Raw genomic sequence first — 27,745 nt, forward strand, 5'->3', positions numbered from 1 at the left:
GATATTCAAAACATACATTCCCTTCTTTTCTCTGCATATTAATGTAATTTAACATCGCAATTATCATAATTCAGCTTCTAATTGTTGATTTGTACACTAATAATTATCTATTGCCTGGTTTTTTTAATTAATAAAAATACTGAAAATGTGGCGCCATCGGTGGCAAAATGCTCAACTTTGTCGTGAAATAGTTTCTGCGTCTTCCCGCTAGATGGCGCTAAAGACATCATTTTCTTGACCGACCTTAAGTTTATTATATAATATTCAACAAAGTTCTCGTAATTATGCTAGACGCATTGTAATATTAATATCCAATTGAGGAAATATATTTAAACTCTAATTTTTGACGATAAATTCTAATGTCGATAAATTTTATAGCCGTGCGTCATCTAGCGGTAGGAAACTGAAACTTTTTCACGACAAACTTGACCGATTTCCCACCGGTGACGCCACTTGTAACTACCCTACACATACATACATATTCTTATACATACATACCTATTGTCCCATACTACAAAAAATTGAGTTCATGCCTCGTGCATCAAATATTAATTTAGTCTATATAATAGATACTAGATAATAGACAATATAATTGAGATAAACATAATGAATGTGTTAAGAAAATATTCTATGCTCCCTGAATATTTTCAAAGATGACACAGTTGAAAGAGTACTGTACCCGTGTACCGGTACATCGCAACCATGGGAAGCAATTATATGTATAACCGCTCTCGTTGATTGTGAGAAGCTTCATAATGGCTATTAATGCGATCATGATGATTGGAAATGATTAAAGCTAATTCAAAGTAAAATTGCAACGTTTAATTTCGCGACACAGTCGAGAATTCGTGATGTCACAGATTCAAGGACGGGGCTTAGGCCGGGTCAGGTCGGTGTGTTGAGCCCAGTTGAGACTTGATGATAAACACTCCAGACAAAGGAAAGATCATCGCAGTTGCGTTCCTCGTGTCAAAGTGTGCGGAACGTGTAGTATCGCAGAACTTTAATAATATATTATTCCTTCTCGACACGATACGCTGATATAAGAATTCGCTGATATAATCACGGCTAATCAATTTTGGACACGCTGGTCTGCTCTGATAAATTTTTGCAGTGCGGCGGATATATTCCTCGAATCAAAATGTATAGTGAGTAATATTTCGTAATATTATTTAATATTTCTTACGCGACCATAACTCTTGAAAGTTGTTAATCGTAACTGAAACGTTGGATTTTATACTTTATTACGCTATACGCTATACGAACGCGACAAGTTCAAGGTCCTTTTTTCCCCTTCTTTTTTTTTTACCATACCAGAACCGTCTTTATCTGTGAAACCATGATCGTGAAAATGAAATAAACCAAGAAGTAGAGTATATTTTATATTGCTCATTTATTAATTAAAATTATTTTGTTCTAGAATTGATAACTTTGACGGTTGTAATCCTATCTGGGGTTACAGCACAAACCTGCAAAGACAATTCGCAAGAGCAATGCCCTGCAACAACTCCAACTTCCTTTAACCAAGATACCGATTGGAATTCTGCAACTACTATCTATCAGTTTCATGCAAGAGATATTCATGGTAACGATGTATCGTTAGAGAAGTATCGTGGACATGTCTGCGTAATTGTAAATGTAGCCAGCAATTGCGGATTGACAGACACGAATTACAAAGAGCTGGTGCACTTGTATGAGAAGTACAGTGAAAAAGAAGGATTAAGGATTCTGGCATTCCCATCCAACCAGTTTGGTGGCCAGGAACCAGGCAGCTCCGAACAGATTTTAGATTTCGTTAAGAAGTATAACGTTACCTTTGATGTTTTTGAGAAGATTGATGTTAATGGAGAAGCTGCTCATCCCTTGTGGAAATGGCTGAAGTCTCAGGCAGCTGGATTTATGATCGACGCCATTAAGTGGAACTTTACCAAATTTATTATTAATAAAGAAGGAAAAGTTGTCTTTAGATACGCGCCGACCACGGACCCACTTCAAATGGAATCAGAGTTGAAGAAATATTTTTAAATTTGTGTATACTCATGGTCTACCACAGTCGGCGATATTTCTATAATACTCGATGTTTATACCTGTTATAAGAACAAATTTTTACCTATTTACTTTACCGTTTAGTTATCTATATTTCTACTAAAACTGTGTGATTTAAAATCAGTTTCCACACGCGTTTTTGATATATAAAATAAGTTTTCTGCTCTAGTATTGTAGCCTCTTTTTTAACCATGTACACATTTGCTCAATTTATTATGTATCAGCCAGACATAATACAAATAGAATTTTTGCTGTAATTTCTAAAGAAAGGTTCATTTAATTCATTTAATTCATTTATTTCCCTTAAATTTCCCTTCATTTCCTCGTACATTTCCCTTTAATTTCCCTTCATTTTCTCATACATTTACACTAGCTTGCTTGACGGATCGGTTGCTATCTCGTAGGCGCAAAAGTGCCCCTTTTATACGGCAACCACTGCTAGCCAGTTTGTCGGTCCGGTTGCCATCTTGTAGACGCAGGGATGCCCAGTAAGATATACATATTATATCTCATTTATTTTATATATTTCTAACAATCTAACTGTACAAAATGTAGCTAGGTCATTGAAACCCAGCGGGATTAATTGCTTAATATTTAACCGTTGATATTAAATACATAAAACATAATCTATAATATAGCGCTATTTACAAGTTTTAATACAACGTAAAATTAATCAAGAGCTCTCTAACCGCCGGCACGATGAAGAAATTACAATCTCTTGCCATTAGATTATTAAAACGTATGCGTATATGTATAATTTTACCTGGAATCCTTCTTGTAAGTGGAAACGTTCTACTGTTAGAAAGAGGAAAAAAGCTAACGTTATTTAACTTTCAAACAATGCGACATTTCCGCAGAGAGGATTCCAAGTAATCTAAAGCACTTTTTGGCATCTTAGTGTTCACCGCATTCACCTTTTCTTTCAGTACACCAAAAACATTGACGACACTCTGCGCGCGTTAACGGTGTCTCGCATAAATAAATATATTTCAATAAATTACAAAACGTCTCAGGCGGTTTCCTTGGCGTTGCTGTTGATGGTAGCCATTTCGTGCTCAGTGTTCTTGTTCCTACCATTGGATATCGTCACGGCGTCTTCACAGGTCTGAAAAATGTCAAGACTCGTTGTATACTCGCGAGGTCAATAGGTAATTGGACACGGCGATTAGAGTAGTCACGTAGCAGCGTAATTTATAAAGGAGCAGCGAGTGGATTCAATTAGACAAGAAGCAATTCTGAAACGGTCTAGCGTATTAAAACAATGAGAATAAATTACCCATAGTCTCTTGTTGTAATTCTACCTTGTAGGAAGGGTTGTCGTACGCAGACGTGGTTTTACGTGGAGAAATGTCTGCTTTACTGCTGGTCCGCCTTTTCATCAGCATCATCAAGAGGATCAACGTCGACAGAATAGCGAGAGATGCGACGATGGCCACCACCACTAGTGGACCATAGTAATCGCCTTCGTGAAGGGGCACGGAAGCAAGCTTTCCTGCTGAAAAGTTCAAGTTGTTGGTTATCGCAACTGGTAACACCAGAGAGTGTTAGATGGTACGATTCCTGAAGAGAAATAACGTACCTTGCTGAGAAACCGTGGCGGGTAGAAGGATCCCTGGCTTGGTAACGAAGTCCTGCACGTTGCTTTTCTTTATCCTGCCGTTCGTCAAGTATACCTCGAGCCACAGACGATATCTGGTGCCAGGTTTGAGATCGCCGATCACCGTTCGCGCAGGGGAGTCCCTCTTGGCGATTTTGAACGTGCTCGTGTCTTCTTTGCCGCTGTCGCTTTGATAAATTGCTCTGTAAATGTTGACGTACTTGTCTTCTGGGTATGGTACCCCGCTCCATGCCACCTCCACTTCCGTCGACTTGATCATCTTGATTTCCACGTTCACGGGGAAGGAGTACGTATCTGGCTCCATCGACGTGGTCACGCGAATCTTGGACGGATAAAGAACAAACGGTTAATAAAAATGGCTAATAAAAAGAAAAGTTATCGTACCTCTATTTAATAAATGTGACATTATCGAACTTTAAATGACATCTAAACAACTCCAAACACCTCCTAATCGAAAATATTCCTTTCAAACCCAAACCCGAAGACACTCACCGTTTTATCACTAACCAGCTCCGTCAACTGTCCTGGTAACGGTACGAACTGGATACCAATTTCGTAGGTGGCCGAAGGCTTGAGGTTCTCGATCATGTACTCCCTGACCGCCCTGTGGATCAACGGCGTAATGGAATACGCCTTATCATCCTGCTCTTTGTACCTCAACTGAACCCCGTCGATGAATTGCAGCTCGTACTCGGTGAACATCTTCCACATCACGATGATCCAGCTGGAGTTGGTCTCCGTTGCGTGGAGCTCCGCATCGATGGGTATTTGAGGTGGCAACGTGGTCACCTCGGCCCTCTTCTCCAGAGTTCGAACGCTGTAGATCTTGCTGGTGGGACTGTTGGCCAGATCCTTCAGCTTCACCGTGATCTTCACCTTGTACTCTGTCGAGGGCTTCAGGTTTCCCAGCTCGAATTCCAATTGAGGGGTAGCGATCAGGTCGTTTGGAGGGGCGAACACTTTTACCTTCCAGGTGGACACGTCAAAGTTCCTGCGTGATAAGGAAGATTTAATTAGGATGAGTTATTTATCGTTGTAGGTAGTCGTTGCGTACAGTGTGATTATTTCGCAGACTGCTCTCAGCGTCTATAGCGTGTTTGAAAATGTAAAGTAAACGCTTCTTCTGTCGAGCGACTTGTCAGAACAATCGACGAGTGAACTACGCGTAACCACACTGCATGCAAATGATAAAGCGACGTCAGGTACGTTTTGTCATTGGTGTATCGCAGTTCGACGCGTCCGTGTAGTCCCACCAAGACTTGAGGCACCACGAAGACGAGACGGACGGTGTTCTCGTCGAGGGCTTCCAGGATCTGCACGATGACCTCGTCGGACGGAGAGGCCACTGGGAATCCTGGGATGGCGCCAGGTAACGGGAAGCCAGGTGGTACATTGTGATCCAAGCCTGAAGTTGAGGAAATGGGATAATTTTAGTGTACAGGTTTATATTCGTTGTATATTTATTTAGAATGTTTACCGCGATGTTTAACGCTGAACGTACCAAGCTGGGATCGAATGATCTTTTTCTAAATCATTATCGTGGATTTATAAGCAACACTCCCGTAAATGACTTCTCTATAGCTAAACGAAATATAAGTACAACTCTATGTTAACGGTAAACCTGACGACGTTCATTTGTAACTATTTTTACCACGTTGGGACAAGTGACTAGTCCTCAAAGCATTATTTTCAATTAAACGCAAACATATTTTACGCGAAACTGAATTGAACGACGAACAATTCTACTAATTTTCAATGACTCGTTCCATATAAGAAATACAGTAAATCCCATAAATATTCGTACCCTCTACATCGGTCGAAGAAAGGTCTAATTTAAATGAGTGCTCCACGTTTCCAAATCAATCTGTAATTGTAAATATATACACGTGGAAAGTTTATTCGTGTACATATTTCTAGGAGAAAATTGATTTGGAAAGCTCAAAGCTATCGTTTGATTTAGACGAATTACTTAAACGGGTACAAAGGGTACGAACATTTCTGGAACCGACTGTATTCCTGTGACTAGATAAAAGTGTGTTGCTGATCAGGGACGAACCTGACTGGTTGGGCGTTTGTGCTGCGAGCGGGTGGTTCAAGTGCGCGAGTCCTGAGTGCGGTATGTGAGCGTCAATGTGAAGCGGCAGAGTGGCCTGCGGGCCACTGGGCTCGTTATGAAGTATGGCAGGCTGTCCAGGATAGTGTTGGAAAGGTCCAGGGTTCGGGTCGTGCTGACTGATATGAGCTAGCAACTCCTCGATCTGCTGGGGCGTGTTGGGAATGTCTGGCGTGTGCACGTGATACGTCGTCTGACCGTTTTCGTTCTTTTGAGCGTAAACGTGAGGCTTCGAGGGCTTCTTAGAGTTAGCAGTGGGACCACCGAAGTAACCCGGTTGTATTTGATTATTCCCCGACTGTTTCTGTCCCGAGATCTGTTGGTGGATATCGTACAAACCTGGATGGCCTTCGGGAGGGCCGTGATCCAAGTGGATCAGGCCAGGGTGTTGCAGATTGATTAGATGATAGAGCTCGTCAGGAAGTATCTCTTTCTGTGGATCGCGTTGGGTTTGTTTAGGTCGAGCAGGAAGCCCAGTGGCAGGCTTGCTCTTTTCACCGTGAAATGCGTCGGATGTTTTCTTCTTGGGACTCGTAGGGACGATTACATTGGGATCTAAGGTGTCCTGATCGATCACAGGACCGCGATAGGGTGGACCAACCGCAGGGTTTACACCAGCCTGAGATATGATCTGGCCATTGACAGGAGCGAACGCGAATCCTGGAGGATGGTTCAAAGGGACGAACTGAGGGTGATCTGTCGCGTGAGCGATCTTCTGCGGCGATAGATTGCTGACAGGGCTGGGGACACGATTTTCTGGCGTCGAGGTGGTCTTCTCCAGGAACTTGTCCGGAGCCAAGGGACCGGGGAAGTAATCGTCCTTGTAGGCTTTCACGAGAGTCTCGACTGGTTTCTTTGCGTCCAATTTTAACTTGGGTTTCTCTTTGACGGGAGGTTTTTCGGGGCCTAGATGGAACACGTCTTCGACGCTGGGGTGCGTAGGCTTGTAGTCGGGACTGTAAGGACCGTTGTAAGGGATCGTGGGGTGTCCAGGGTCCATGGGGTAATGGTAGAGTCCGTGGGTTGCGTCGGTGGTCGCGGTAACGTCTTTCGTATCTTCCCGCAACGAGGAAGTGGCACTATCCGGTTCCTGGCTGGGTCCGACGGATCCAGGATGGTTAGTCGGTCGTTCGGTATCGTCAATCGGTCGCCGATCGAACGTGTCTGTGGCCAACGGGCCGGGGAACGCGGGCGTCGCGCTCGTTCCTGCAATAAGCAAAGGACCAATGTCACTGATTGCGAGAGCTGACGTCCAACGGCCGTGAATATTGCGGTCGACGCGATCTTCCAAATTCTCCATGCATATACGTATTTACAGCGGCCGATCCAAGGTTGGTATATGTATGTACAAGCGTTGCTGCGCCGAAGCATGCATCTTACAGGACCTCCGGTTCAGATTGTACGGTTCCAAGGGTTTCGATAACGATATCGGACGTTTGTCGGACACCAGGAATATCTTTTTTTTTTAAATCGTTCTACGCGAGGGATGTCCTCGTACCTCGACGGGAGGTAATATCGAGGGTAATATCGAAAGTAAAGAAGATACTGTACAATATTTTAGTGACAAGTCCACGTCCGCGTCGTGATACTGTTTACAATGACATGGAACAAGTTGCTGATGATATAATATGTTATATACGGAGATGTATACAATGTATATTTGTTTATTCGCACTGGAGATTTCCAGTCAGGTCCGCGTGGCGGAAACCATCACCCTCTTTCACCCATTGCCAACCTAACGGGTCCTCTTCGGAATACCAAACGCCTTACTATCAACCAAATAACAACGACAATTTCAAACGCGTTCAGCAGAGCCACCGCCACCAGAAAGGAATCAATCCGTCATAGACCAACACTGATGTTACCGAGGCTCTCGTTTGCGCGTTCTCTGGCGAATTTACCTGGCACCTGGCTGGTCGAGTGACTGCAGCTCCACTCCGTGCAACAGTCATCGCCAGGTAGATGAGCGAGGGTGGCTTGATAAGGAGGACAAGGCAGGGTTGCAGGTGGCAACGCCGGGACAGGTGGACAGGCAGCCTGGCACGAGACGTTGCCCATCTCGCAGTAACATCTCTTCTCGCATCCCGTCACGTTTGATGGCAATTCGCTCCAATTATCGTAAGTATTGCCTTCGTAAACGCACGAGCCATTATTTCGACAGCGTACCTCCTGCAAGTGTAACACACACCTTAGCTTCGGACTAAACCTACTATAAATATTCGTAATCTCTGTGTTTATCGAAGGAATTTGTTTAAATTAAACGATAGGCTTGATGTTACCTGGGGACAGCAACGAGGAGGCTTTGGAACGAAGTTTGGCGGGACAGTTTCCCAGTCTAAGCAGTGAGGGTCCAACACGTCGAGTCCAAAGTCTGTTGGACACTCGATAGTGACACATTCAGCCTTGCCAGCGTCGTTGCAGACGCAGAACGAGATGCACTCGTCGTACCATTCCGCTCCCATCTTGTACGTCTTCCCTCTGTAGCTGCAGGAGCCCTTGTCCGCCATCTTGTCAGAGATGTTCGTCTTGATCACCTCTGCTGGAAGGAAGACCTGCAACGCAGGTCCGGTTCTGCTTCCCTCGATCACTCGTACGTAGTATGTACGCGCAGGCTCCAGGTTCGATACGATTCCCTCTGGAATCAAGGCTTTCGTTACTTATAAACGTTAAATACTATAATTGGCGTACAAAGAGAATCGTAATTGATCAAAGACGAGAAGTGTTCCTTTGGTACAGAATCTATTGCGTCGATTTTCTATTGTACTCGCCTTTGTCGGGCTTCTGCTGTCTCCAAACGTGATTCTTGTCGGATATCTCCACAGTGACATCCTGGGGATTCTTAGTCGACAGCTTTAGTTTGATAGCTGTCGAGTTCAAAACCTTTGCGTCGGTGAGATTGACGGCTAGATCGGCGGAGGTCTCTGGTCTAATTTCGTGGTCTCCTAGGGTGACGTCGCAGAGGGTGATCGTGCAACAGGAGTCTCTGCGAGAAGCAGTTTCGAGATGTTTCAAATAAATTCAAGGAAACCGACGAGGGACTTTTGATCTTGTACCTTGGATCGGTGAGGATGACACAACGATCGTGTTGATTGGTTACTGAGGTAGTTTCATTGGGTGGACATCTAGGTTGACACTTGAGGTTGCCACCTGCTTCGCAGATACACACTCTGGAGCAGCCATCCTCGACGCGTTGGCCTCTCATAATCGTTTTGTTCCCGAACAGGCAGGTCTCCTCTGGTTCAGGCGCTATAATCGACAGGGTAAACGTTCTTTGTAAATAAGAAAATTCAACGCTCTCTAAAATCTTTTTTCAAGAGATATTATTCTTTAACATTATTCTTCTCTAAATTCTTACTTCATTATTATTCGTACTCTTTAGGTTTAAAGGTTTAAAGTTTTGTTTAATTATCATTCTTATTCTTTGAGTTCTTGTTTAATTATTATCCTTATTCCTAAAGATCACCGGAAACTGTGTCATTGCGAAGCGTCAGACAGCTCACCTGAGTCAGCTGCGCAGACCAAAATGGCGCAACAAGGTTCCTCGTTGACCAGCTTCTCCTGACAAAGAGGATCCTCGATTCCTCTGTTGGCTCTGACGTATGGCGAAGAACATAAAGGTTTGCAGTCCATCACCACTCCGCCCACCCCGCATACACACTTTTCCTCGCAGCCCCTAATAATCTTCTCGCCCACGGAATACGTACGGTTCTCCTCGACGCACATCGACACCGCTGGCAGCAACGTCGAAGAAATGTTTACGTTGCTCTCGTTGCGAGGAGCCACGTACTCTCCTCCTGCGGATAACAGAATGCTGAAACCTTGATACTAGGTGGACTGGAAATTAATGTCGTTTCTGCGAGTCTCAGTCTGAGACTCTGATACGTTTGGATCGACCACTAGGTTATTTCAAACGGTCCAATTAAACAATAATAATCACCTTCGACTTCTTTGTCATCGTCATCCATGCTGACGTCGCTGAGATCGGTGATATTAGAGTGCAACGAGTTGGTTGGCTCTGGCGCGGAGATGTTCAACGCCCTGCCTCTGAACGATGGGTCATCCTTGACGCTCGCGTTCATCGGCATCGACAATTTGTTCAGCATCGACGCGTTTGCTGCGACTACGACCGGCTCGCCACGAAGCAGAAGAGGAATCGTGACACCTTGAACGGTTCCCTCGGTAGCGTCTTCGCTGGTGCTCGTTGGCGACAACCAAGTCATCGTCGTCATCGTGGTATTGCTCCGTTTTGCGTCATCGTCCTTCAACGAGGGCTTTTGGAACTTCTGATCGGTTTTCACCTTGAAGTCCACTGGTTTTTTTTTAGGCTCGACGGTAGTCTTGAAATCCAACTCTTTGGTCGGATACTCGGACTTCCGGTCGGTTTCGTTCCACGCTTCGCCGCGAAGGGGTTGAACGCCTGGTATCTCGGTGATATCGGTACCTGTGAATTCGATGAAAAATTTATTTGAAAACATCAAACCCAATTTAAACAAATTCTTTCAATAAACACAGAAGGTACGAATATTTATGGGACTGACTGTAATCATTGCGTAAAGGGAAAAATTAAGATTCGTGTATCAATTTCCTTGGAATTATTTAATAAACAAGATTCTATGCTGGAGGAATTCGTCCGTATGGGTCTCTTAAATGACTCATTGGGTCGTTAGAAGATTAACGAAACGTGATGTAGGTACATGAAAGGAAATAGCGATCGCTCAGAGTGTAGGAAGTAGGATAAAATACCGTATGGTCAAAGGCACGCTCGGTGACCGACTATTTTAACCTTCCCCTTCTTTTTCTGTTCTTCTCTTCGCCTTGCCTCGCCTTCTGGCTATTCCATCCAGTTTCGTTCCCCTTTCTTCCGCCTTTAATCTAGCCTCCGAGAACAATAATAACCATCGGAGTATAGAAGTCTCTGCTGCACCTTTCCAAGATTTTTAGTTCCTTCTCTCTGAGAAAGCTATTCCATCTATAATCTGCTGGTTGTATAGGTTTCGTAAGTGTTCGTAGTGCTTCGTTCCTTCATAAATCGATCTATTCTACATTTCGTCGATCAGACCTCTTGGATTATTATTAAACTTCGCGCACGCCTTTCTATTTCCAGTCCCTCGAGCAGGCAATTTCGGAACGGCTCGAGCTTCAATTTTTCCCAATCGAGTCTGACGCAATTTTCATTAACCGTTTAATTTATGGCGCGCCAGGGTTGTCAAAGAATTCGCGAGAACCTGTCCCACCGGAGGAGGAAAAAAAAATGGAACTTTTAGTTTCCGAACCGCATTGCACGGAGGCCAGGCCAAGTGTGACGCGGCATTGCGAAGGATGAAAAGCGAGGGAACGGTGGCACTTCAAATGTGAGAGCTACGCCTCGAGCTGGAATTCTTGTTCGGTTAAACGTAGTATGGTTGGATACACTCGAAACCAAGGGATGCTCGGCCAGGCTTCATACGTTTCGTACATAGTTCGAATTTCACTAACCTAAAACTCCATTTCTACTTTGCTCTGCAGAATAGTGGTCCCCTTGACTTCGCGCTAGTCGTATAGTACACAAACTATTCCCAAATCATGAACTGGTTCCTTTCTATAAGCCTAGTGGCTTTGAAGACACCTACGCACCTACTAAACGACGCAGTTTCTGAACTCCGCCTCTTCTTTCCATTTTCTTGGGCGTTTTAAAGCAGGTGTCAGGGGTGAATGCTACACAAACATCGTTGTCTGTAACTGTCCTCGTTCGTAGAAGAATGAGCTCGCTGTATCGGAATGCGAAAGACAAATCGAGCCATCATCCTGCCATCGTTGCTGGTCGCCAGCTGCTCGTGTGTCCTCCTTCGCGGGAATTACTTAAGTTTGTAGGTAATCAGGCAACATCGCCATTTTCCCAACCTCTATGCCAAAGGATGACGTTGCAGATGACTTTCCACTTAAAGTTGATTTAGCTCAGATTCGATGTAACATTTAATATCGACGTTGATGGAAGGATTCCTTGTGAATAAATTCTGACGCTGTGTTTACTCGCAACGGATGGCTCAGCGAATGAATAATTTATTTAAACAGTCGCACTATTTATAGAGAGAACGAGCTTGGAAAGTGAAGCGAACGAACGAGTATGACGGGCACACAGAGTGCTCATAACTGGACCAATGCCATATTCGTAACACGTTCGTAAATATTGATACATGCTCCCATAATGTTAATATCAACACATTGTATAGTTGTCGAGTAGGTGTATTAAATCGTACGACCGATAGAAGGATGTATAGTTCGATCGACAAGATTCGATAGATGACGATTGGTGATTGTTTTATGCAATTCTAGATTGAGCATGTGTAACACGTGGATGATTCAACGATGTAGCACTTTACTTCCATGCAATTCTATGAAGAAACAAAGGACCATTCCGCGCACACGTTCACACCGTGCATTTTTATTCAAGTAGAATCTCTAAGAGTGAATGAAACCCATGCGCGAATGTTGCGAGCTTCGCGAGACACTTTCTTTCTGAGGAGTTCAAGTAATATTACAAAAATAAATGCTACCACTTTTGTTAGATGACATAGTTTGTATAGATAAAGTCGGCAATTATTCGTCGAGCACGCAATTCCTGGAATGAATTGCAGCGCTCTTCCGGTTCACCTGGGATTAACCACCGACGCGAGTCATCCAGGTCTTCCGTGAGTTGTTTTGCATGGGAGAAAGTCGCCTGCACGCGTATGTGTCATCCATCCTCGGTATGTGAAAACCATTCCGAATCAGGTCAAGGGTGTATCTCGCGGTGAATAAAAAACAATGAAATCGATCACGCACAGGTCTGTTTAACGTTGAAAAGAAAGCTGCGCAACGATTTTCGATAATTGCGCTCGCAGAAGAAAGAAGATTCTCCTAATTATGCTGGTCTTTCGTTGAAAAAATGCCGGTTTCTAAATTTCTCCAGAAAAATCTCTGGAGAGTTGTCCCCGTCTACGAAAAATTATTCTCCAAACGAAAATTCTCTGAACAACTCTCGAACACCTGTTTCAATCCAGACGATTCTCGTTCAAAATTGGTAGCAATCGTTTCCAACTTTCCAACATTCAACGGTGAAAGAATTCTTTTTTGGGGTGACGCGAGGAATTTGATGTTTCCTTTGTGCTTTCACTCTGCCGCATCGAGACACTCTGAGTTTCTTGTTAACACGGTGGATGAATCTTAAAGGTTGGATAATAAAATCGAGCGCAAGTTGTTCGATGATGCAATCGGATCGTCACGCCTATTTCGTGACACGTTGGAGAGTTGAACGCTTGGAGATACGTATCACGGTTTCGTGGACCGCACGCGTTCGCTCGTTCAAGTCTCCGCGCTATGATTGGCTCTGTTCGTGCCTCTAAAATTATTCCGCTCGCAAGAAAAGTGAATCACCTTACCGTGATTTGGACAGAAACGGAGCAACAACTCGCGAACTCGACCGGCGTCCTTCGTGGGACGTTCAGCGAGCGTCCAAGCGGCCATTAAGTGAAAGTCGCCGTTCGCCAGCCGCGGAACAATGAGGCGAGAAGCACGGGAATCGGATTTAATTGCCGTGATTACGAGGAAGATGCTCTTGTTTCCTCGTGAATCTCCCAGCTCGTGGTACGAGTTCGTTCAAGAGTTCTGTGGCCTTAAGCTTGTAACCTCTTAGGTCAGAGAGCCATCGAACAGCGTTATACTCTTCCCAGGGATAGCGTGCAACGATGACTGTAATAATAAACCTTCTCTTCGTTATATAATTCGCGGAGGATGGGGCACTCGAAGCCTCGTCCAACAGTGTTAAGGACGTTTTCTCTTCGGGAGCTCTTCCTCTTCCTGTTCAAGTTGGATGCCATCCAGAGGTCTGACGTGGAAAGATATCCAATCTAGGAGAGTCACAATTGTGGATTCTATCGAACTAACGTTCGTGGTACTCCTTCGGGTCTCCTCGATGTACCAGTAGAACACCAGAGATAGAAGAATATCTGATAGAAGAATATCTCGCTACATTGTAAACCTATCTGTGAAGAACCTGATGGAATGTTTCTAGTCCTACAAGGACCATAAGCTCAGCCCAGCAGTGCGAGAAATGTCGCGAAAGCTGCAGTGAATTAATGCTGCAAATCTTATCCTGATGCAGCACCGATCAACAGGTTAGGCGATGGAAGAATACTAATGCGACGGCGGTAATAAATGTATCAAGAGGACCGTGGTTGAGACTCGAGACTATAAAGAACGGAAATACGTTCACTCGCATATTTATAGTACCGTTAACTAGGTTACATCGGCGACTACAGCGATCGTTTAGCAGACTTGGAAACTCTTCGGCTATGTTCGATACCAAAACATATTCGGAAGGCAACTACAATATTTAAACGTGCCGAAAGCATTTCTCTTCAAATTTTTTCGATATCTACCCAAGCCAAAAAAAAATATATTTGTTTACATATACGTTTGATTCTATACAAGAATTTGCATAGCCCCAAAATGCATTCTAATTTTATTTCTATCAAAGAAGCCTATGCTTCCACGCGTGCTGCTATGCCAAGTAACGTAATCATCGAAATTAATAAGGAATCGAGGAACCTAATCGTATCGCTGTAGCATATGATGCTGACACGTGTGAACGCTGAAATCAGAGCACAATACTCGCGTGGGATCAGCGAAGGAACACACGACGTAGAAAGTCTGCTGGTTACGCAAATTAAAAAAAGATTATACGTGTCATAGAGATGTAATCGTCATTTAATTAGGAGCAGCCTAGGAGACGCGTTATCTGGATGGAGAACGCGTCCAAGATGGTGTAACGCGTTAGAGGAGTCTAATGCACCTTTCCAAGCGAACCGAAGGACGTGCTTCTGCAATTTACCTCGACCGGGATGCAATTAAAAATTCCTCGTTCTCGCTTTACCAGGCCAGCTGCGTTGTTGTTTGCCACCATTCATGTCGGACGCGAACGTTTCCGTTTCTTTCGCTTTAATTGGGATGTCAGGTAATGGCTGTTCGATAATACTGGTACTAACGGTATTAGAAATGTTGCCGGTATCGATGTGGCAGTTTGGTCATGCTTAAATTTGGGTGTTTACACGAGTATCGCATTTTTATTTATATATTACCAGCGGCTTGTTCTCATCGTTATACCCCTACCCCGTGTTTCGTTATCGACAAAACATTGCGGTCGTAGGGTTCGGTTGAATCATGGCTACCTGCGCTCGCCATAAATTCTGTCCCGACGTGCGTTGCTACCCCGAGTTCCTGGCGATCGAGAAGACGATAATTTGGAAAGTCAACGCTTGAGAGCGTTCCTCGCATATTCCATCTATTTTGGAATATTTTTGGAATTTTGGAAAATTTGTTCAAGCGGAAGTTAGGCACCATTGGAACGTCAAATTTAAATACGCGATTCTGGAGGTATATTTCGTCAAGTATTGGAAAATGGCGTGTTGCCTTATGGATCGGAATCAATTCATAATTGATGTCCAACGCGTGTTTTCGTTCGGAGATCCACGAGCGGTCTCCAGAGGCCGTTGCACGTCTTTCTACGTAGCTTTAATTTTTCCCAAGGCCGTTGGTAAGAGAGAACGTGCGTCGACCAGTTCTCCAACTGGATCCAACGCTACCGTTAGCGTGTCCCACGTCTCCCCCTCTTGCACAATAAGCGTCTCCAGGTCTGTTTACCTTCGCGATCGAGGCGCAAAACAGCTCGAGGGACACGGCTGACCGCAGAATCGATTCGACGCGCATCGCGTATCGATTCCTGTCGAGGCCTCGCAGAAACGCGCAAAGAAACGTGCATTTTAGATACCTACGGAAATTTTCCTTAAAATCTCGCTTTAACTGATCGAGGATTAATATTTGACGGAGGACTGTTCAGAGTTTATACAAAAAAAAGAAGAAGGTAATTTAATAAAAATACGAGACTTGTCTATAAGAGACTTCGACTCGATCTTTGTTTTTCAATTTTTCAAGAAAGTCCTAGCGCGCTTCACCTTCATCCTCTCCTCTAAGAAAACGAAGAAGGAAGCCATTCTATTTCATGCAATTCAAATTGACTGCAGCCTTACGTGGCAAGCGTCGAAGATCGCGAGGAACCGAAGAGAACCTAGTCGAAGAGTAACGAGCAGAACGCGAAAAGGGCCAACCGCAGTCTCGATTTCCCCTGCGGAATCTTCCCTCGTGGAAAGTAATCGCCGAGGCGAACTTTCCACACGGTAAACACGAGTTTACGGTCCACCATATCGAACAGACTGTTTTTATCCGCGTGCGTCCGGTTCTCGGCATTTGCAGAAGAAACGTCGCCGTTCTCGGCATTAGGAAGAGCAGCTTGTTCCTGAAATTGGAAACTAGAATCGCGCTGTTTCTCGTCGGACGTTGACCCTTGGACGATCTTGCGTGTCAGGGAATACACGAGCTCTTCTGCTTCTGCATTCTAGCTGAGTTAGATCCGAGTACTAAGGGCTATAAACGAGCTGTTCGTGTTGAATTCTATGGGTTAGATTTGCGTTAAATCTATATATTAAGAAATAAATGAAATCCCTATGTAAATAGTGCGTGAGGTTAGGTGTAAACGTTAAGGAATAAACGAGCAGTAATTAAACCAAGTTTCAACAAATTGTTAATGTATCGTTGCGACTCTACGGGGCCTGTTCTCGTGATATTCTGATTTAGGGATCAGTAGATGACTGGATGCTCAGATTTCTCGCATCATGGCCTCCATCCAAGCGAACGTCGCTCCTCTTTTGGGGAAATCTGTCGCAAGACCGGAAAGTCCGATTTCTTGTCGTCATGGATCTCGATGCCTCTTTCGATTCACGATTTTATTCAAGGCGGATGACATCAGCCGCCGAACGGGGACGTGACTGAATTTTTTGACGATTTCACGCGGAATACCGTTAGCTACTCGCCGATCAGTGGCGACTCCTCACTCGACACGGTTGCGCTTCGTGTCAATTACGAGGATGGTGATCCCTGAGAGAAGACCCAGAACAGGTGGAAATTGTTCATTGGGTGTGATAAAATCTTGCTTTGCGATCGATAGGCAGTGCTAAAGGGGCCCTAGGGGGCTTGCAGAAAGCTTGCAGGGACTTGAGGATAAGTATAAGGATAAGAAAGAAAACTCTTTCCAGGAATAGACAACGTTTCACACTAACTCCCCTCCCTTCCCAATCCTCATCGAGATTACTCGCGTACGTCAATTAAAATAAATACTCCGACTAAACGTCAACAAACCCAAGGATCGTCCCATCGTTCCCTAAAACCGTCCAAAATCCCTGGTTTCAGCCAGCTGTCCCACAAAACGCCACCGGTTCCCCATCGCCTCGAGTTTCTCGAAACGGGCACGAGCGGGTCGCACCGCGAGAAATCGAGGTTTCACGCACACGTGGAGGGAGGTGGGGGAGGGGGGGCCGCGCGGGTTTAAGAAAACGTGGCGGATAGAAAGGACGCGACGGAAAAAACGGAAGAGGGGGAGGACTCACCGGCCGCTATCGTTTGCGTCTGTGTGTCGACGTCGAGGGCCGTCGTCGATCGCAAGGCGACCCCGCCTAACAGACAGAGCACCGCGACCCGTAGGAAACATCCTTCCTGGATGGGCATCCTACCGCATTCTTCTGCCCCGTGGCCCGCAAACGCTCACGAAACGCCAGCGCCGTTTAGCTGCTACTTCCTGTCGCTCTGGAACCCCAAACTGCACCAAGTGCCACTAACGCACTATCTATCTGCAGTCTATCCACTCAGCTCTATCTTGTCTCGGGTGTGTTCACACGCGGTTATCGAGCACACTGGCGAGCCTTCGAATAAAACGAGTGCAACGATACGAAACTGTTCACCAGGTTCACCGACACGTTGGCTCGCTCGCGTGATCCGTGCCGAGGACGGAGGTGAAGTGTACGCCGGTGAGCGGGATCTACCTCCTCCTTGGCGGTGCTGGTTCGCCTTTCATTCCTCCTCTCTTGCCAGCCAGGAATTCTCCACGCTCACCTTGCTACTGGCGCGAATCTACAGGCTGGACACCGGTCTGGATAGTGGGGGTAGTTTGGCCTGAGGGGGAGAGACTGTTGATCATCGACAACTGTTGGGAGGTGCTTCTTCGTTTCATTTGTTTATAAGGCCGAGGGTGAGGTCCTCGTTTCGTTTACTCTGTACCAGGCTTGCATTAAAATGTTTTTCAGGGTTTACGATAGTCGTTATTTCTTTCTTTACGTTGCTCCACATCCTCTTCGACCTCTGACATCCCTCGTAGAAATGTCAACAGTTTGTTGGGGGCCATTGGTCTTTTTATAGCAAGGGTACCTCGGGGTTTTCTTTTCCCCCTAAAGAAAAGTATTATTTCATGTCGTTGTTTCAATCAAGGCTCCCCTTTAAAGGATTCTCTCGATGACTCTGAATCCAATTGGCTCCGAATCCAGTTCTCCAGTTTTCTGGACTCCGACGTCGAAACGCACGCACGGAACGCGGCGCAATTTCGCTTTCGGTCCGGATCGAAGAACAAACGTCGCGACGTTTTCAAGCGAAAGCGGTGAAATCGCGCGTAATCGTTCGTTGTCGCGCATTTTCATTGCACTCGTTTATTTTAACGCATTATCGATCGCGGCCCCGGCTAAATGTTGCGAGAACGTTGATCTAGAAACCATCTGTTCGCGAGGCAGTTTCTCCTTGGGATACATGGCGCGAGGAAACGCAGTTGCCTAAAAATTAAGAGACTATATTTATATAGGCAACTATCGATCAGGATAATACGATCAGAATCGTAAAATTTGGATTTACTGTAACGTGTTATTGTAACATGTTATAATATTTGCAGAATAAAGTAAATTCCTATTTAGGTTCAATTTTTGTAGGCACGCTCGCGAAGATTTTATTTTGCATAAAGATCCGCAGTCTAGTCATTGTATACAGCTCCTAAAATACTCTTATAAATGCTATTCTGCTTTTTACTGAATCAAGGGGAGCATCTGTTCAGATAGCAGAATTTTCAAGTAATGGGACGATCGCTCTTCTCATATTAATCTTCATTCATTCAAATGGAGACCTGGAAAATTGCGAGAACGTCCGTGTAGAAATCCTCTGTTCCAATTTCTCCTTACGAAATATAGCGCAAGGAAATTCCAGACGATTTAAAGTCCTTTCTTGAGCCTCATGGTTATTCCTGTCACGGCAGACGCTTCTTTAACGAACCAATTAACACACAATCGTTTCAGTCGCGATGCAACAGTTTCGCCTTGAAATAGCATACAAGCGCGAATTAATAACCCCGTCGCGTCAATTCGAACATGTCGAATCGGTCCTGCTTAAAATCGATCGAATTCCAGGGAATTCCAACTTCCGTTTGGAGTGAGTCACCCTCTATACTAATCCTTGAGGATGTCCTCGATAGTAAGTATGGAAGAAATGGTAGAAATCCTAGAAAAAATCCACCCAATGATCAACAAGTTTGCGCTCTTTTTTCCTTCGACTTTCCTTTAACAAGGTCTCGATTTAACACTAAAAATAGATCAGTTCAAAGAAATTCACTTAGCTTCTGGGAACTATAGGTGACTCTGTATTTAGATAATCCATCGTTTGGACATCTGTGCTCGCACATCTGACACGATTCAAGATGTCTATTCTCCTTTACGAAACGCGGCGTTAGTCATCGTTACACCCTATCCCTTCTTCGAGAGCCGCTGGCGCAGCAATGAAACATATTACGTATTCTTCACCAGTGTGGTGTCACTGAATTCTAATTACCCGACTGGTCCCCCGCGAGACGTTATCCGTTACGTCCACGTAGCTTGTAGAATAATTCAACTTTTTTTTTTTTATCATTAACGTTACCTTTGACCAAAGCAAATTCCAAGTCAAATTTTGCTCCCTATCGAAAACGTGATTGTTTTGTATCATTATACCACGTTCGCTTGGTAACTCGGCTTACAAGGAAAGACAATTCCCTGGACTTTTAAAAATTTGTTATTACCAACGCAATAAAAGACGATGGGAAAGTGTAACGCGACGAGTAAGATGAAACTTATACTCTCAATTTCAATTTATTTAAATTTTTAGGATCGCGTTTGTGGCTGGAGGTGGTTGGCTAGGAGGAGAACGACCTGTCGCGCAGCGTCGTGCCGAGCCAGATTGAAATCGAACACAGATCACCGAGACGGTTCTATCGAACTGCAACGAATACGGTAATTGCGCCGCGATCGAATTTACCGGCGGTCTGGGTCCTCGCAATTATCGTTGCCCCGTGAATTTACGTTTCGCGCGGCGGCGTCGTTAACGACGCAATTACGGCTACCGAATTACGCGCAGTTTATTTAACAGCATCGGAATAGCTGTCGGTTGTTCGCGACAATTTCACGCTCGTAATTTCTCCGTACCTTTCTACACAATTATTCCAACACAGTATAGAAGGAAAGAGTAGAAGAAGAAGGCGAAGAAGAGGGTTTTATAGGATAGCGATGTCGGCGCAGTTTCTGAAGGTTTCTTGAGGGCCACAGCCCAAAGCAGAGTGGCCATCGTCGCATTCGCCCCAGTTGTTTCCGCTACGGTAATTCCACCTGAGCACGCAGTGCTCGCACGTGACGTTCTCTGGCAAGCGAGCGGCCACGTTGTACTCCATTTTACCTGATGGCACATCCATGGTATAAGAGCCATCCGCCAATTGGATTGGGTTCCTGTTGAAGCAGTCCTCGGTCTCGAGTTCGTTGGACCGCGTCAGTGGGCACAAATGGAACGTGAAGGTTCCCAGGTGGTTGGCGGTCAGTTTCACGTTTATGTTAATGGTCTCGCCGCGTTTGTACCTGTAAGTGGACGTTTACAGGTCATTCCACCTAGAAGTCGAGCACCTTGTGTGGTACTTCGATGTTTCATTAAAGTTGAATGCACTGGGGTATTTATTAATGTCTCGAACCGGTAGTAAATGCATCTATAGGTGTTTTAGTTTGACAATTAGGGATTATGACGACTTACTTCTTGACGATCAGGTCGGTTCCATAAATGCCTCCATTTTCGTTGGGTCTGGGTCGGGGAAGGGCGTAATCGTCTCCGCATTCGCCACATTTTCCACCGTTTTGCTCGAATTGAACCTACGTCGAATGGATAATTATTTAAAAACTGTATCGTTGGAAAAGTTTTATTCCTTAATCGGAATAAAATTTGCCTATTTGCGAAGGTAACTCATTGTGCTACTCAATTGATCATTCTTGCACCCCTGTCTCCTAGCGTTTCTTCTTACGTAACTGCCTCACAGGTTGCCTACTCATAGGCGTAATGTACTTCCAACCTCGCCGGAACATTTGGTTGTTAATTTAATTTAATGTTATCGTTACTAAGACACTTTCATAAACTAATACAGTCTCTTTGACAATAAAACTTTCTCACACCCTAAATCATATTTCCATGCGTTCTTTAACTATTTCTTTAACACTCGACATAGGACAGCAAGGGGTAATTCGATGCTTCGTACACATGCAATTATATTTATCAAACATGACTTGCTGCAACTCGATTTTTCTAGAAAATCAAACTACTTTCATAAAGTGTAACGCAATTCTTACAGTCAGTCCTCCACAGAACAGCTGGTTGTCGGTGTAATTGGGATCAACAGGGAATCCCCTCCTCCAAGCGCTGCTCCTTTGAACAGGGTCCATCATCATCCCGTGGGAGTGAGCCTCGCGCAGGGAAATCCCGATTAGGCTAGCTACTAGCAAGACTTTCGCAAATGTCATGGTTCTATTCACAGTTCAGCCTGTATAGCGAATGCTCAACGAACTCTGCGTTTTCAAACTGTTTCCTCGACTTCTTGTATTTATATATATACAGTCCACATGGCGGTAACGATTGGTCGACGATTATTATCTTATCAGCGAAATTACGTTGAACGTTTTCAGATGCGAACGTCTAAGTAATCAGAGTTATTCATTATTTCTCGGTGATCTATGTTATCTAGAGATCTTGATATCGATGTTCGAGGAGAATGACCTAATGGTCTCCTTTTTCTGCTAGATTCTTTTGATTATCGTTCGTCGAGTACGGAATCTAATAATTTCCCTTGAGTTCGATGAACTAATATTTTGAAATGATCCTAAAATAGAATCAGAAGCTTCCATACTGTCCAGTGGGTATTTTTATTAAAAAATGCATTTTATTTTAATTGCAATGTTCAAATGGAAACGTTTCGCAGTGAAAAATATTCCATTGTTTGATTAGCAGTTTGATTGACGAATGGAATCGTCCACCAGTTTTCATTCAAGGCTGTGTATATTATCATGCGTGGTCGCACAAATTAAATAGAAATGTTTAAAAGCGTTAAACAGCCATTTCACCTGTGTTCGTTTTAGATTAAATCGTTCCTCTGTTTGAATTAATTTACATGAATTTCTGTGCCTCTGAAATTCATGGTTACATTCGGTTTACATTTTAGTTATATGTTTTACATAATACACAGGGATTCGAGGTTTCTGGTTGGAGTGATGTCAATGCTCTTCAAGCAGAAAAATAAGATTGGAAGGATTGATTAAAGTAACTATTTTATCTGTAATAATTAGATTCTTTTCTTTCTCCTCTATTTCATGGATATTGATATGGTATCAATGACCTAGATAAAATAGTGGAGCATAATCTTTCGAAAGTGCTCAAGTTTGTTTTTCTTGAATGAAAACACACGGAATATTAAATCTGTTGATAAGGTTTTGCACACTTTTATGTAACCTTTCTATTATTATACGATTCGTAAGCGACGCGATTGCATCTGTTTTTTTTTTTTTTTTTTTTTATGTCGAATAACAACTGAATTTGTTTGATTAGATTAAGAGACGAACAAGATAATACGATTCAACGACGAAGAACTATTGTTTTATTTGCCTGATCATTGTGCGATGAAATAGTTATCGAAATAGGAACGGGTAAAGCTCGGGGCACTTGAAAATATCTAGAGTTCCATTAATCTCACCTTGTATGAATAAACAATGTTATCGAGGAGTAAGTTACACCATTGACGAGGAAACTCGTCAAGCGTCAATTAATCCTTTGTCTTTCGCCTGGATTTGTCAGATCGAATGACATAACAATCACTATTGGTAACGGTCGATGGATGACGATAACAGAAATTTCTTATCGTATCAATAACGTGTCTCAGCTTTCCACATTCTTAACGTGTTACAAAGGTTGAATTTCCGATATCAACGATCAAGTATATATCCTCGAACAACATATGTTTTCATAAAATGAAAGAAACGATCGATATACCACAGTAGATAATGCAAGAATCTTCGTTATCGATTGTAGAAATAGGAGGCTGTTCGAAGGAAGCATCAATCGTCGATAATATAGAAACCATTTGATATTCTCTGCATTATCAACGAAAGACACTTTCTTCGGACAGCCTAGCCTATCTGCAATCGATAACGAAGCTCGAAGTAATAGTTACCTACTGTGCTCTTTGGCTGCATCATCGACATAACTAGAACAAATGTGACCGAACGAGGAAAACTAGACGCGAACGAAGGAGCACACCAGCACATGGTAACTGTATACCGAGGCGAAAATAACAGCACAGGCGGCAAATATACAACGTACGACATTTATTCTCTCGTTTCCCTTAAATCGATATCCTACGTACGGATAGATACAGAGGATCCTATAAAGGTACATGAATTCTGAAAATTCGAGGAGACACGCCGGCGTACCCTTACGACGTCTCTTCTATTCCGTTTTGTCGTGTGCGTGTAGAACAATGTATGCGTGTGTGCGTATCCATGCCATTTTTCATTCACGGAGTTCTCTCTTGGATTCGTACCGTCACTCGACTCACCCTTCCGTAGGTTTCAAACTCTTATTCGTTCTATCTCGTTCATTTCTTTTTTTTTGACTCAAGTTGTCAAAACATTCTTATAAACCAAAATTTCTTTTGTTTTATTTTTGGAGGATAGGCCTTGCGAGATGTCACAGTATTTGCGTGTTAAATGGAAACATTAATATTTGGTTTACCTCGCGTTTCGCTCGACTCACTTTTCTTTTTTTTTTTTTTTTGGATAAAAAATTGGACAGATTTTTGGCCCGAAATCGAGTTCCCGTCGATCGGAAAGCATATTTACAGTGTCCACGGTCGCTTTTGAAGCGTAAAAACGATCAACGCGCTATGATAGAGCGAGACGGCCACGACTGGGGCTCGGAAAGTTTTTGTGGAATTGTTTTTATTTTATGAGAATGCTATCCGAAGATTTCGAGCTTTAATTAAGCGTATGAATATTCCTAGGGTAATAGAGGAATATTCTTTTTTCTTTTTTTATACGGTTTTTGTCGACGTGTTTTTCTCAAATTCTTGTAATTTTTGTTCACAGTGATTAGAAATATGTATTGCGATGCAAGATCATTTTCGCGTGATCTCCTATGGAAGGGTCAGCTTCAATGGCAACTTTGACGGACATTTTTGTAAAATTTCACGTTTCAATTATGCTAACTGACGAGTTCAGAAGAAAGACGGTCATAGTCCATTTCGAATAAAAATTGAGATTTTTAGCAGTGGAGTTCGGGAGAAGCAGATTGTAGCGTAACAAGAGGGAAATGTATAGATAATTTAAAAAAGATAAAGGCTACAGAAATTGCGGAGTTATAGAAGAATAATCAAACTTCCATTCGCTACGGAAAGATGAGTCGACCAGCGTGTCTGATTAATTATGGTGTAATCTCCTGCCTGCAGGGCTACCTTCCGTGCTCCCATTGCATAGTCTAGGAGATTATACCATAATTAATCAGACACGCTGACCAACTTCTCGTCTCTGCATAGAATATACTCACGTAGACGTACATCACGAGCAAAAGGACCGGTCTTTTTTCTGCCATCGATATTCTAAACAAATTCATGTTACAATAGCAGAGCGTTTCCGCGAGAAAAATAATAAAAATGAGTACGCTCTTTTTAGAAAAAATAATATCGAGGGTTGGACAAGGTATGACAAGGGTCGTTCAAATTGTTTTCGTCCTGGACTCTTCAATTATTCTCTCTCAATCGTCGTCTTCATTTTCCAAGAAACGTTGACTCGGCCACAATCGACTCGCGCTCCGTGACTTGTACTTTCTAAAGGTACGAAGGCGCTGAAAGACCGTAAAGGGTCGAAGGGTGTCGCTGAAACGATAGAATCCGATTATCGATTCTCGCTTGGAGCAAGATCCAACAAAGCAGTTAACACGAACGAACGAACGTATCTCTCATCTCGCTGGTGGCGAGAGTCAGGGCTCGCGTGACGCGATACGTCATCTTCTCAGCTCTTTTCCTGTCCGTCTCGTGTCTTCGTTTTAATGTCACTTATCAAATATTGTCATGGATTCCCTTTTTCTTTTGCCTGGCGTTTTCGACGAAGGTGAACGAAGAGGTGGCCCGACTTTTCCAACAAATAAAAATGGCCGCCTCGTCGAGAGGACCCGAAGAGATCGAATGGCGTCTCAGAGCTCGGCTGCAGCCAACGATTTCACTCCCGTAGAAAAAATATTCGCTCGTTTCTCCCGTTGAACTCTTCGCGCGACGAAGTTACACGGTTCCCCTTTTTGCGAAAGCGATTGAAGCTCTTAAATTACACCGTTGTCAGGCGCACCGTATCAGCCCCCCCCCCGTCTAATTTCTGAACAGAAGCTCAGTCCGGTTCGGGGTGGAGACAAAATGGCTACTTTGGAAATCGAGAGTCGCAGGAGTTGCTTTTCGATTTACTTGAAAAATACACGGCGTTGAAATTTCAAGAATAACCGCCACGGGTTCGTTCGCGTCCGATACAAAATTATTCGTCGCTCTCGACTAATACTTCATTCGAATATCCTTCGAATCGGGATGTACTCGAAAAAATTCATTCGACATTTTCAAAATGTATTCAAATTCAATTCTGTTCACGAAACAAAAAATGAGAGTTTTGACGATACTTTGACCCCGACGAAATTATAAAACGAGGGGTAGGCCCGTGGACGGGTTGGAAGGCTTCGGTGCGCCTTGGCACGGGGCCAGAGAAGGTCGTTGGAAATTGCTTGCAGACATCGCGCAGCCTATCGTCGACGGAACAGACCGGTACGCATCGGACGAGATCGAGGATCTACCGTTAACTTTCGACCTATTTCATCGAGATCGTCCGTCGATTCGTCTCCAGGAGCCCGCTGCTTCCCGCCGCGACGCCTGACGCGCGACGACGCTGCGTGGTCGACGTGGCGTTCGTCGGAGCCGTGGACGTCGTTCCCGTCGTTGTCGTCGATCTCTTCTACAAATAAACAAACAGAATTTCATCACAGTTAACTATTCGACGATCTATCGTTTATTTTATATATTTATTTACTTATTAACGGTGCAGAGTTTCTGTTGAAACAATTTTTCTCCTATCTCAAGCCGATGGACAAGCTCTGGAGCACCGTTTCTCCGCTCAAACTTGACTCACCGCGACCGAAAAAATGACATATTAGTATATTGCCGATGATTGCTCCATATTTCCACAGAGTTTCCCAGAAATTGGAACCTGAACGATCACGATTCCGTCTTTGTAAGTTTATTTCTCTTGACTTCCTTTTGACTTGGATCGACAGGATTCGACGAAGCAAACGCTTTCAACGGAAACTCGATCGAGGTTTCCGCGGAACGCGATTTCGGTAATGGAACGGAATCACGTGAAAATCCGATCGGATCGAGGCGGTTCGTTCCGAGGCAGCTTTTTGAAGAATTAAACGAAACGAGTCGAAGGAATGCCGGCGATATTTAAGAACGAAAAGCGAAACAGCTGCTGCAGCTCGAGAAGCACTCGAATTGGAAGTAATCCTAACCGTCGCGGTGTGTTTTTACGTGCCGCAATTTCCTGGATCCGTTGACGGAGACGTGCTTGGACTCGGCCACGCCGCCACCAGGCCGGCCGGAAGTGACCGATGCTTCCCTTCCGGTGCGGATCTTACGTGATCTCTCCTCTGATTGCAAAAGTTCGCCAGGTCACGGGCGTGCCGAACATAAAATATTGCCGTTCCTTCCCGATCGCGTCTCGTACGCGGCTGAGAAATTTTTCCTATCGAATGGAGGCTATCTCTCCCAAGTTATTGCAATCGGTCGCAGGGGAACACCAAAAATCAGTTGGAATAGAAATTAAAGGGTCTTTCACGTGGTTTCAGGTTCCACCACTTTTTCGAACAACCCTCGCGACGAATTCTCCTAAATTAGCGGTTAAGAAACTCGATCGCGTTTTGCGCGCCGCGAAGTACAATTCGCCGTGATTTACTCGCTCGGTGGCATGGCGTTTCGCGCGACTGCTCGCCGGGAAACTTTTATACACGATCCCAGTGCCGAATCCAATCCAACTGGGAAACTTTCTTGGCGATAACTTTGAGGAAACTGCCGTAACTCGACCGACCCCGACCCTCTCGAAAGAAACGCGCAATCGACTCGCATCGACTCTCCTCTATTCGATAGCGTCAACTTTTCGATCTTTCCACGCACCACTCGATCTTCGCGACTCCGTGTCACGGATATATTGTGCCGGCAACTTTGACCCTCGGATTGGCATGAATGAAATTCTATCGAAAGACTGTCTCATTCGCGTCGAGGTGACTGAGAATCTCTGCGACTCATCCCGAGTTATTTTTAAGAGGAATGCCTCTATGATAAGAGGTCGCGAGCTTTTAGCAAATTGATACCGTGGATGCTTGAAGCATTAATGTCTTCGAACCACCGGGGAATTGGAAATTAGGTCTCCTGTACGGAACGATAGTATTTATGTCTTTTAATTGAAGCTTGATTGGTCAATGATTGAATTAATTTTGTACCTAAATGACTCTTCTATTTCGGCTCGAACGAATGAATTTTTCAACTGCGTTTCAATTCCCAAAGATAGCGACGAGAACGCGCAACCTGGATTCAAACATTTTATTCCAATTCGGGAATCCTTTTACCGATGGTATCGGTTTTCAATTTCCAGGTAAAGAATGCCAGAGACAACTGGAGACATTACGCGCGGCAACCTTTTCGTTCAATCGACATAAAATTCGCCAATATT

The 27,745-nt window shown here is 44.1% G+C and overlaps 4 protein-coding genes across 8 annotated transcripts in view; 1 reads left to right on the forward strand and 3 right to left on the reverse strand.

Moving 5' to 3' along the window:
• Positions 1–1,060: 1,060 nt before the first annotated feature.
• LOC128879433 (uncharacterized) lies at positions 1,061–2,315 on the forward strand. The gene is made up of 2 exons (XM_054128570.1): positions 1,061–1,148; positions 1,421–2,315. Exons 1-2 carry the CDS (start codon positions 1,142–1,144, stop codon positions 2,023–2,025), a joined length of 612 nt encoding a protein of 203 aa, XP_053984545.1. The 5' UTR covers positions 1,061–1,141; the 3' UTR covers positions 2,026–2,315.
• On the reverse strand, positions 1,957–18,416 carry LOC128879426 (putative epidermal cell surface receptor). Of its 5 annotated transcripts, none has more exons than XM_054128549.1 (13): positions 17,234–18,416; positions 9,715–10,218; positions 9,278–9,571; positions 8,831–9,023; positions 8,546–8,760; positions 8,057–8,412; positions 7,679–7,946; positions 5,721–6,983; positions 4,871–5,069; positions 4,157–4,655; positions 3,626–3,986; positions 3,348–3,538; positions 1,957–3,151 (listed from the first exon to the last, which is right to left on the reverse strand). In XM_054128549.1, exons 1-13 carry the CDS (start codon positions 17,349–17,351, stop codon positions 3,056–3,058), a joined length of 4,557 nt encoding a protein of 1,518 aa, XP_053984524.1. In that variant the 5' UTR covers positions 17,352–18,416; the 3' UTR covers positions 1,957–3,055. The 5 variants fall into 5 exon arrangements, with proteins under 5 accessions (XP_053984524.1, XP_053984526.1, XP_053984523.1 ...); XM_054128551.1 differs by having other exon boundaries at positions 3,323–3,538; XM_054128548.1 differs by having other exon boundaries at positions 3,348–3,541.
• Positions 18,417–19,761: 1,345 nt separating this feature from the next.
• LOC128879431 (uncharacterized) lies at positions 19,762–21,535 on the reverse strand. Its single transcript, XM_054128569.1, has 3 exons — positions 21,293–21,535; positions 20,706–20,821; positions 19,762–20,536 (listed from the first exon to the last, which is right to left on the reverse strand). The coding sequence occupies exons 1-3, from the start codon at positions 21,461–21,463 to the stop codon at positions 20,182–20,184; spliced, it is 642 nt and encodes a 213-aa protein (XP_053984544.1). The 5' UTR covers positions 21,464–21,535; the 3' UTR covers positions 19,762–20,181.
• A 1,767-nt stretch (positions 21,536–23,302) lies between these two features.
• LOC128879429 (uncharacterized) overlaps positions 23,303–27,745 on the reverse strand; it is a 101,987-nt gene continuing 97,544 nt past the window's right edge. The window contains exon 10 of the mRNA XM_054128566.1: positions 23,303–25,975. Within this exon, the coding sequence (XP_053984541.1) occupies positions 25,832–25,975 (144 nt within the window). The 3' untranslated portion in view covers positions 23,303–25,831. The remainder of the gene's footprint in view (positions 25,976–27,745) is intronic.

This window comes from Hylaeus volcanicus, chromosome 7 (genome assembly GCF_026283585.1).
Source record: "Hylaeus volcanicus isolate JK05 chromosome 7, UHH_iyHylVolc1.0_haploid, whole genome shotgun sequence".
NCBI classification, from domain to species: Eukaryota; Metazoa; Arthropoda; class Insecta; order Hymenoptera; family Colletidae; genus Hylaeus; species Hylaeus volcanicus.

Excerpts from the sequence above, each read along its gene's own strand:
- LOC128879426 (XM_054128548.1), bottom strand. The coding sequence starts at position 17,351 with ATGCCCATCCAGGAAGGATGTTTCCTACGGGTCGCGGTGCTCTGTCTG. Across the intron at positions 10,219-17,233 it reads GACGCAAACGATAGCGGCCG|GTACCGATATCACCGAGATA; the intron begins GTGAGTCCTCCC and ends TCGAATTCACAG. Across the intron at positions 8,413-8,545 it reads ACAGCAGAAGCCCGACAAAG|AGGGAATCGTATCGAACCTG; the intron begins GCGAGTACAATA and ends CCTTGATTCCAG.
- LOC128879431 (XM_054128569.1), bottom strand. The coding sequence starts at position 21,463 with ATGACATTTGCGAAAGTCTTGCTAGTAGCTAGCCTAATCGGGATTTCC. Across the intron at positions 20,822-21,292 it reads TGTTCTGTGGAGGACTGACT|GTTCAATTCGAGCAAAACGG; the intron begins GTAAGAATTGCG and ends CATTCGACGTAG. Across the intron at positions 20,537-20,705 it reads ACCGACCTGATCGTCAAGAA|GTACAAACGCGGCGAGACCA; the intron begins GTAAGTCGTCAT and ends GTCCACTTACAG.